This window comes from Nestor notabilis, unplaced genomic scaffold, assembly GCF_000696875.1.
Source record: "Nestor notabilis isolate BGI_N333 unplaced genomic scaffold, ASM69687v1 scaffold7134, whole genome shotgun sequence".
NCBI classification, from domain to species: domain Eukaryota; kingdom Metazoa; phylum Chordata; class Aves; order Psittaciformes; family Psittacidae; genus Nestor; species Nestor notabilis.
Genome location: NW_009925991.1, coordinates 36,295 through 46,940, shown reverse-complemented (window position 1 = coordinate 46,940; position 10,646 = coordinate 36,295). Strand labels below are relative to the sequence as shown.

General features: G+C 52.2%; 1 protein-coding gene across 1 annotated transcript in view; it reads right to left on the bottom strand.

Moving 5' to 3' along the window:
• LOC104404787 (voltage-dependent R-type calcium channel subunit alpha-1E-like) overlaps positions 1 to 10,646 on the bottom strand; it is a gene marked incomplete at its 3' end in the record, with an annotated part of 59,962 nt that overhangs the window by 23,767 nt on the left and 25,549 nt on the right. The window contains 8 exon segments of the mRNA XM_010013313.1: positions 929 to 1,025; positions 2,814 to 2,825; positions 6,792 to 6,898; positions 7,888 to 7,947; positions 8,503 to 8,632; positions 9,171 to 9,330; positions 9,929 to 10,203; positions 10,300 to 10,640. Coding sequence (XP_010011615.1) covers positions 929 to 1,025; positions 2,814 to 2,825; positions 6,792 to 6,898; positions 7,888 to 7,947; positions 8,503 to 8,632; positions 9,171 to 9,330; positions 9,929 to 10,203; positions 10,300 to 10,640 — 1,182 coding nt within the window.

Sequence of the window (10,646 nt, the reverse complement as noted above, 5' to 3'; positions counted from 1 at the left end):
GGAAAGGAGAAAAGATCTGGGCCTTCTTGCAGGCAAAAAGTGATTTTAATAACAAGTTTAACACCCAGAGTACCTCCAGCACACACATAAACACCATGCAGGCCCTGAGACAGAAGCAGAGATGAATATTTGCATCTTCAATGTTCTCTGCAACCAGGGTAGCAGACAGGGAACCATCCCAATGATGCAATTAGCAGAATTGTAGACCAATTAGTAAACACTTCATTGTTTCACATCACCCCAAATAACAAGACAGAGCAACTACCTCTGCCTACAATAGCAGCACCTCCCCAGACTGTGCTCTCAGGCCTAGTTCTCACAGCACTTTAAGAAAGAGAGGAATGCCCTTATCCCTGTTTTGTGGTGGTCTCATCCATCAGCCAAATAACCTCTTGTAAAAAAAAAAATAAAATAGGGCTTCCTTGGTCTCTTTCTCCATTTTGGTTCTATAGCCCATCAGCTAAGGAAGAGAAATCCATAATCCTATTGTTGCTGCATAAATAATCTCTCTATTGAGACGGGAAATCCTCCTCCAGTGCAACACCATGACAGCACAGCACACACAACCCCAAGTTGTTTGCAAGATGCTTTGGAAAGAGATTTGAGCTATCCCAAACCCAGGGCAGCTTATTTTATCAGGAGATTATCTGGCCTTTGCTGCCTCATGTCCACTCCAGCCCCAATTTCCCTGGCAAAAGAACTAACTCTGACACCTTAAAGAGATACAGGCTTGCTTTTCATAACTCATTGTACCTTCAGATATGAAGCAGCCTGAAGGATGTTGTGTTTGAAAACGGGGCTCCTAAACCAGCAAATGCTTTGAAAACTACTTGTTCATTGCTCACGAGCAAATCGATGTGCATGCTTCCTGCACCCATGGGTCCACGCTAAAGAAGACAAATGTAAGGCAGGAGATGGGGACCGTTACCTTCAGCTTGGGCAGTCGCTTGATAGTTTTCAGGGGCCTCAAGACTCGTAGCACACGAAGAGACTTGATCGTCTTGATATCCCGGCCCTTGTTGGTCCTATCACATCAGAGGGAGGCACACGCACCGAAAAATGAAACAGAGACACTAATCTTGCAGCCCCAGGGCTAGATTGTCTGCGGGTTTCAACTGATGACAACCTCCTGCCTTCCTGCACACGTAAGGACAGGAACAGGGGGCCCACAAACGTGCGACTGCTGAGTGCTCTGCCCACCTAGATGAGTCTCCTCCAGCACATGCATTGATGGGTGGTAGAGATGAAAAAGAAACAGTTCTCTCCTCCTCAGGATTAGCACCTTTCCCCTTCGCTGGGAAGCAGCAACCTTAACAAATCCCCTCATTGTGGGAAGCATTGCGATGCCAGGTCTCCTCTCCTTGAGCAAGGGCACTCTGCCTTCTCCCATGTCATGCTGCTCAACAGGTTAAGGAGGTTTGCTTCCCTGCTGTAGGTACATGCTGTTTGCAGATGGGGCTTGCAAAAGGCCACCACCATTGCAAATTCTTTTGTACCATTATTACTGGTTGCAAGAAATTCATAACAAAATGAGGGAAATGCACTCAATGGGCTGTACATGCAGGTGTCTCACAATGTCTTTTCCATTCCAGTTTAAACTCAAGATTCATGATCCTTACTTTCACATATGGAATCACCTGCTCTGCGCTTGGTTTGTTCACTCAAATGCTGTCTCTTACAGCTTTCCATCAGTACTATATAACATGGTCAGCCTGGTCATCTATCTCACATACATGTAATACCTCAGCCCTCTCCTCCCTCTCCAGAGCAGGGCTGTACTTGCCTCCACCCCAAGTCAGCTGAGGCAGAGCTTACCAGTAGAATTATTGAGAAAAGCCCCCTCATGACACTATTTATTGAATATGATGATTAATCCCAACCACAATACCATTTTTAAACCTTGTCTTTTAGGCTAGATCCCAGGATGGAACAGAGAGGTCCTGGTAAAGGTCACACAGTTTAGATCCACCAGGCATCCTCAAAAAACATCAAGGAAATGACTTACAACAACAGATGCTCCAGATTACATAGCTCCTTTGTGAGGGTTAATGCAACAAGGAGCACAATATTGAGCATAATCATGAAGAGAAGTAAACAAACCACTAATTCATAGTCCTCCCTAGGAGCACAGCCTCACAAATTCATGAGAAGCAATTGTACCAACAGGACTCACTTTGCACCTCATGGCTCCTGTTCTGCTCAGTATCAGGGCTTGGGTAGATGGCTGACACATATGACTCAGGGCTGGGGCAAGGATTTGAGTGCTCAGTTGGTGCAAGCTGCCATCAAGGACAATTAAACTGCAGCATTAAACTGCAGTACTTTAGATATGACAAGGAGGGAACTCTTCAGACTTCAGGAAACCTCCTGTGGATTTGTTTGCTCAGTCTACAACCAAGCCTGAGCTCTCCCCAGACCCCTGAGCTCGGCATGGACCACATCCTATGTGTCCCTATGGTACTTCAGTGCTGGAAAAGCCCCCACTAGGGCAGAGCACTCTGCTCTGAGATGGACACTTTTCCTGTGCCCTGCTCCCCTGGGTGTGCTTCACACCATCTCTGTGTACCAGACAGACACTGAAATCTGCAATGAAAGCACCTTCCTCTGAAGGCAAGAAATTGCTTGCTTGCAAAGAAAATCCCACCTGCACTTTCCCAGAGCACACCACCTTTAATGCATCCCAGGGCATACAGGGATGCATGCAGAGCAGCGTACTCCAACCTCTGCAAACGCAGCCCAGGTTTTGGACAGACATCCGCGTGCACCCATCCCCTCAGGGCAGCACCCCACAGTGACATGACTGGCATAGTTACCCCAAAGCATTCCTGTCGGCGATCCAGCCCAGCAGCCACCAAACAGCACCAGCAGAGAGAGGGAAAAAGAGAGAGGAGAGGAAGAAGGTAAGAAAAGCATCAGTGGAGCTGCATGGGGATGACTGCAATCTCTCCAGCACAGGGACCCTGTGGCAGCCCTCACTGCCCCATGTGTAGTTTGAAAGGCACGATGAGTAGACCACCCTTGTGTCCTCCAGGATGGGGCTTATCTGCTGGGAGGGACTCACCAGCAAGCCTTGAGCCTCTGCCCACCCTGCTGGAGGTTTTGGGGAAGGGGCACATAGCGAAAACCCTGCTGGGAAAGGAACCCGCAGTTGTGGGACAGTGGGTAACAGCAGGCAGGTGCATGGTGCTCCTCAGCCAGGAGGTGGGGAGAGACCTTGTGGCTCAGCCCCAACCAGCCAAAGGCAGGTGGGAACCTACCTGCAAGGCCACAGTAGTTCCCATTCAAACAGGCTAACTCTGCTAAATCACCTCCATCAAGAAATCCACTGATTAAGAGCCTGAGCTGCAGTGCAGGATCTTCTGCAACCCAGCAAGACATCCGTTTGAACAAGGCAAGGTGGTCTACAAGGTCCCTTTCTGGAAACAAACCTCTGTCCCTTGCTTGAACTGAGTCCCTGCCACATGCACGCAGAGTGATCAGCACTGTCTGTAAAGCCTAAAAAGTAAAATATTTCTTAAAAACACAAAAATAACCCTTGACTCTGGCTGTATGTTAGTGAAACAGATGGAAGATGTGTTGAAAAGGCAACAGTTTAACTTTGTAGCACTTCCGTGATGGGATATCAGACCACTGTCCTGACCAGCCTCACCCCAGATTACTTTGCAGTAGGCAGGGGTCATTCTTGCTTCCAGTTCCTGGTGCTGACGGGCACAAGGAAATGCTGCTTGGCAAGGAAAGAGGCCCCTTTGCTGGGTACCTCTGTATGGAGAAACATCTGCCCTAGCTCAGCAGGTAAGACAATGAGGGCTACACACCGACCACTTAACCTTTCCACCACTCAGCCTTTTCCAGTGCTGCAAGTCCACAGGTATAGGCATCACCTATACCTGCTGCCTCTCAGCAGCTCTGCAAAGCTGCAAGTAAGCGCCACTCCTCTGCGCAATGGTGTCATGGGAGACAAAAGCGAGCAAGGTCTTTAGTTATGGCTCTGGTTATTTCAGCTAATTTAATTTGAACTCTTTGGAGATTTATGGTTTTATACTGAGCTTTTTATTTAGGCTGTGTTTGGATTGACATATTAGTTTTCTACGTGGAGAGCTACAGATGAGCCAAGTTGGTCTCTCGCTCAGGATGTATGGGCTCCAAGGAGGCAGTGGACAAGCTACTACAGCGCACGAAGAGATGGCTTTATGGGTGGACACCTGCTTATTTCCGATTTTGATGTGACACTGAGAGCCAGCAGATGATGGTGGTGCCACTGGATGAGCTCAGAGACCTCGTGCTGTGCCCATGGCTACCCAGGACCACTGTGGGAAAACCAAACCACAGAGGGAGGCAAAAGGGGCAGAAAACCCTAACAGTATGGCATGTCCCAGCAATACTTCTACCAGGAAGTACTTCTACCATGTCACCAGCTGCTCTCAACCACATAATCATTGCAGCCACCCTGTGGGCATTGCTTTGCCCACTGTGCTGGGTGGAGGCAAGGAGGGGGAAAGAGAGGACACTTAGCCCATCCCAGCCCCATATCAAACTGCTCACGGAGGGAGAAGAAAAGGAGATGATTCAAACATCACCACCAGTTTTCCTCTTGAAACCAAGAAGGAGGGAAAGAAGGAGCGAGGAAGAGCGATGGGCTGAGACATGTATAACTGGAGAACATCCTGCAGCTCCGCAGCAGTGATAGGCTGCCAAGGGGAGAGGCAGGTGTTCTTATAAATGCTTTATAATGTATAAACCCATCAGAAATCACTGCAGTTCCTTTGTTCCACTCACCCCAAAACCATGAAATCATCTCCAGCAGAAGCCACCATTGGATGTGGGGGACAGGGAAAATGCTGCAGGTTTACATTATAAAGAGCCCTCATCTATGACACAAGCAACTCGGTATCTAGCTGGCTATGGCTGCAAGAGTGAGCAGGCAACATAGATTCTTGCTGCATTGCCATAGCCAGTGGTGGTGCTCACCCTCAAGAATTCAGCTGCCCTGTGCTCAAAGGGACCTGTCCTTCCCTTGGAAGGCTGGGAGGCAAACAGGTGGCAAGCAGAACTGGAAAGGGCACAGCAGCTTCCCCACATGCTCAGCACTGGAACATGGGGACCCTGCCAGCTCCAGCAGCCACCCCAGGAACTGTGCCACCTTTGTGGGGTTGGGGCAAGAGAACAGTAAGATAACAGATTATGGTACTGTTAGCAGTGGTAAGGACATCCATCCACCCAGGAGCAGGCTGAGGCATCAACCAATGGACCTCTACCTAAGACTTTCCTTCCAGCCTTTGAAGGCTCCCTTGTCCTCCTGAAATTTCTCAAACCACCCAGTGCATCTTAAAGCTGCTGATGCCCTTGAGCGTGCCCCCCACACACCTTGGCATGCTCTGAGGGGCTTTCCTGGCAAAGGGAGGCTCAGCCAGACCCTGGAGATGTTCAATCCATCCTGGGTGGCTCAGAGCAATGTCCCCAGCTGGCAAACCTACCCCATGGTCCTTCCCCATGCCGGAGTCTGCGGTGAGCCTCCCTCCTTGCCCAGGGGCTGGTTCACCCCTGTGCTGAGCAACCTGAATTCTCCCATGCTCCTCCCAAGGAGAGAGCAGCAGCAGAAAGCACCAGGAGAGTAAGTGGGTGAGAAAAATGCGAAGGGTGAGAAAGGCGAGAAAGGCGAGAAAGGCAAAAGCAATGAGCCAGGAAAGGTGCAAGTGGGTAAGAGCAAGGGAAAGGAGCTGCCACCTGGCCTTGGGTGAGGTGGGAGGGATGGATTATGGGCTGTAATCCATCCAGTGATCTTGGGGCTTGGACTCAGCCACCCCAAGAGCCTCACACAGTACCTGAGCTGTGGACAAGGACAGGGCTCCAATCCCTCTCACCAGCACTAACGTCACCGCCGCCAGTGTCAAAAGCACAAAGAGAGAACAACAGCGTGACAAAGGAGTGTGAGCCTCTCTTCTCCTCAGGCACTAATGAGGAATAACAGCCCTTGGGACCAGGGGGTGCCCACTTATCTGAAAGCATCACATTGGCACTCACTCTCTGGGTACCAGCACGTTCCTCCCTGCACTCTCACTGTACCACCTGTCCAATCAGCAGCATGGAGGAGGGCAGAGCAGCATGAAACTCATCCCTGGATGTTCCTGCTCTTCATGGCATGGGCACTAGAGACATCAAGCCATTCTGCAGAGGAAGACCGGCAGATGCCACAAGCTTGGTACCAGTGCCAAACTGCAAGGCGATGGTCAACAGGGACATACCGCAGAGCAAGCACTCTGCCCTCACTATGACACTGCAGAGGATGCAGGCACAAACCCCACTAGCTGCATCCCCATCCCTGCAGGTCTCCAGGGCAATGCTCTCTCCCCAGAGCAGAGGAGAAGTCACCAGCTGGGCAGGACCATTTTCAGCACAAACATCTTCAGAGGGGAGCTCCACCTCATAGGCTGCTGCTTTCACTGCCTGTGCACCCCAGGACACATAGCAGGTGTGTAACTTTGCCACCCTCAGGTCTTTTTACCTCTCTAACAGTCCCTTCTGTGCTCTTTCAAGTCGTCTTTCACCACCAACCTCCTAGCATCTGCACCTTGCCTTGCCTCGTCCCCTCCCTGCTTGCTCACCAGCATTTGACAAACAAGGAGAAATATATCTCTGGAGCAGCCACGCACCAGGAGCCATCCCAGAAGCAGAGCAGAAGGGTGCAGAGAAATAAAAACAAAAATCAGGGTCTAGCAGCCGTAACACACAGTTGCATCCTCCTCCCACCCCAGCCAAGGGAAGGCAGGGAGCCGACAACAACAGCCACTTACGCCAAGGCAAAAGCCACCAGTGCTCCCACCACAACGATGAAATCCAGGATGTTCCAGAGGTCTCGAAAGTAGGAGCCATCCTGCAGGATCAAGCCCTGATCAATCATCTGGAGAAGAAACAGTGAGAAAAACAGGCAGGGAATAAGCAGCTTGGCCATGAGGTGGAAGCAGCTGCAGGCAGGACATGATGCGGGACAGGGACACGGATGGGGAGCAGCAGGCCTGTCCTCCGTGCACCTTGGGTATATAGCAGGGAGCATCAAATTAAAAGATGAAAATATAAAGAACATCGTATTCTGTGGGAGCCTGAAGGCTGATAAAAGCAGTGCTGAGCACTCTTGACTCCCACTGTTAAGTACCAGGCTTTAGGTCCACCATAGAATCATAGAATAATAGAATCAGCTAGGTAGAAAAAGACCTTTAAGATCATCAAGCCCAACCATTACCCCAGGACTACCAAGCCACCACTAAACCAAGTCTCTAAGGGCAAACTGATCTCCCCTCAGGATCTCCCTTCATGGCTGCCCCTCATAATCTCCAGTCACAACACCTCTCATCTGCCCCCTCATAGTGGCCCACACTATATAGCTGATACTCTACCCCTCACAGCCCATGGCTGCCCTTCATTCCCCAGGCTGCCCCTGCTCTCCCTTCACGATCTCCCCTCATGGCCGCCACCCCTGCTCTCCCTTCACGATCTCCTCTCAGGGCCGCCACCCCTGCTCTCCCTTCATGATCTCTCCTCATGGCCGCCACCCCTGCTCTCCCCTAAGGATCTCCTCTCACAGCCACCCCTGCTCTCCCCTAAGGATCTCCCCTCACGGCTGCCCCTGCTCCCCCATCAGGATGTCCCCTCACCCCTCATGGCTGCCTCTCTTGTCCCCTCACCATCTCCCCTCTCCACTTCCCACTGACTGACATCCCTGACGTGCCCTGGCACTGGTGGGAATGGCATATGCCCTCCCCACCCACCCACCGTGACTCCAAAATCATCAAATTTAGGACCAGAACTGAAAAACTGAGCTATTTCCCACTCGCTGCACAGATACTGCAGGACTTGGCACCTCCAGCATAGCCAGCCTGCAAGGGCTCTTACCTTGATAACCATCTCAAAGGTGAAAACACCGGTGAAGACATAGTCAAAATACCTCAGGACCTGCAGAGAGAGGGCATAGGTACTCTGCAGCTGCTGCCAAGCAAACAGGCTTGCTTGTGCCCACCCAGAACGCATCACCACCCTGCATCGGGGCCTGCCTTGCTCAGGCGCAGATGGAGGGTTGGCTTGCTTGCCCCACATCCAGCCTGTTCTCTAAGAGTTCAGGACAGCCATAAATCCAGCCTGTGTAGGTGGAAGGGAAACATTTCCTGTGTATAGTGCAAACAGCTCTGAAATTTGTGAGCCAGAATCATGCTCACCCATACCAGAGCCTGCGCATGTCAGTATCTCCCCAGTTACTACCTTATTGTCAACAAGGTGCCCTGGTCTGCTCCCCAGGCTCCAAACCCCACATGTGGGAGACTGAGAGCAATTTTCAGGGTTTATAAAGGAAGGTGTTGGGAAAGAAGTCAGATCCCATGGTGCTGCGCAGGTGCTGCCACTGGCTGCCGTGAGCTATGTCTCACATGTGCCCCACCACAGAAGCTAAAATCCTACAAGACTTCTGCCTGCACTGCTTGCATTATGGGGAGAATGGGGGAGGTCTGCAATCACTTTGTTGCGGTCGGAGTTGGTGAGGACGGGATCCTCTGCTGCAAGGGCGATGCTGCTGGCAGCAATCACCAGGAGGATGCACATCTCGAAGTAGCGCAGGTTCACGATGTAGTGGCAAGCCCTCCGCACCCTGCAGGGAGAAAGACCAACTTGTGAGCCCCTGGCATGCCTCAGGCATAGCCCACGTGCAAAATCCACCCCACATCACTGGCTTTCAGGGCAGGGCAGGGCAGCAAAGACTAAGGAGAAAAACAAGAGAGCCCAAGAGTACCTTGGGCTCAATGACCTCTTTGCTTGGCTGTCCCAGGCCCCCAGGCAACCCATGGCCAGCCAGGGATAGTCCCTGAGAAATTGGGATACTTATTCTTCCAGGCTGTTGGAGCTGGGCAAGAGCTACGGGGGAGCAGAAAACTGCAGGTAAATGTAACAAGCGCTGAATAAAAATCACACCTAACTATCAGCAGTTGGGAGAGAAAACTAGGACCGTGGCTGGCACAGAGGGAGAGCACTGCTGGGGCTTGAGGAACGCCATGCCTGCTTATCCAGGCTGTTTGGGAGCTATCCAACCCCTTTCTCAAGGGGATTCCCTGTTTTCAGTGATGTCTAGGGGCCTTCCCCTTGCAACCCTCCCCAGCCACAGGCTCCTACAGTCCAAAACAATTTCTCACGGGTTGGTGGTGCTGAAGATGAACATGGAGCTGTGTGGCACCATCGCTTTGCCTGTCTCGCTTTTCTCCTTCTTTCGCTTCTTCTTCTCCATCTCTTCCTCGTCCTCTTTGGTCTCAGCCTCCTTTAAGGGGCTGGCTTCACCATCTGTCTTGTTGCTAACTGCAAGGAAGTGAGAGCCTTTGCCCAGCCTTGTACCCAGACAGCACCCTGGGGTGTCACTGCCACCTGGGCACATGCAACCCCCCTTGTTTCTGCTTTGCGTCCCCATGCCATTAGGGGAAGAGGGACCAGAAGGGAAGAAAAGACACAAGCTGCCAGGATGAAGCAGATGAAAGGGGTTTTAACAAGGCCAGCTTTCACAGTGCTGTTTAATTAATAACACTGTTTAAAGCACTCACCTTGACAGCAAGGATGCTGTTAAGGAGTTTGAGTGGCAGCAAGCTGGGTGGAGGCTGTGAATGTGTTAGGAAAAACAGGGGATGCATGTGCTTTTCCCAGGCAGAAAGAAGCGGGAAGGAGGGATCAGGCGAAGGGGTGGGTAGCAAGGGGGTAAGAAAAGGAGAAGCTCCCCAGGGGATGCTGGCGCATAAGCACTGTGCTGCAAAACTGGGGTGCTGGAGGGAGGTGCTGCAAGGAGCAGTAAGGAAAGCTCCCCATTTGATGGACGCGGATAGGAAAAGCTGTGCAAACAGCTTTCATCCCCGCAGGGTCCCTGAGAGGTGGGAGAGGGACTCAGGAAAGAGAGATGGGTCCTCACTCTGTACCACAGTGGAGTCGTGGACATCAATCATGATGGTGGTGCTCTCCGTGGCCTTCTCAGTGGTGGGGGTTATGGAGGAGAGGTCAGGCTCGCTCCGGCTGATGGTGCGGCTGGCCTCCAGCAGCGCTTGCTCACTGGTGTCCAGGCTGCTGCAGTCCTGCTCCATGAGGCTGCCCATCTTCCCCCGGGAGGGCTCAGGTGCCACTTGTGGGGGGACACCCTCCTCAGTGGTCCCAACCAACTCAGCATCACTGGCAGAGACCCCATTTGTCCTGCAGGATGGATGTGGGAGAAAAAGAGGTGCATGAAGATAAGGGGAGAAGATAAGAAGCTGTAGGAACTGCAAAATGCCCTCCCTGGGTACCAACCTGATGGGCTCCCCGCTCGCTGCTGTCTCCCCCTGAATCAGCGCCTCTGCTGCAGCAATGTCCCCACACTGGTCCCCATCCTGCACCCCTTCCGTGGCGCTGGCCTCCTCCAGACTCATCTCCTGGCTGGCTGAGCGGCTCCCCAGGGTGCCAGCTGGGTCCTTCCCCTCCATCCGGGCTCTGCGGTGCCGGCTGCGCCGCTGGCTCTGCCTCATCCTCGCCCTGTCCTCGATGCCACCTCCTGCCCCATCCTGATCGCCCAGCTCACAGTTCCCATGGCACGATTTCTGGTGCCATGGCTCCTTGTCTCTCTTGGCCCGGGGCGATGGGCTCCTCCTGTCCTCACC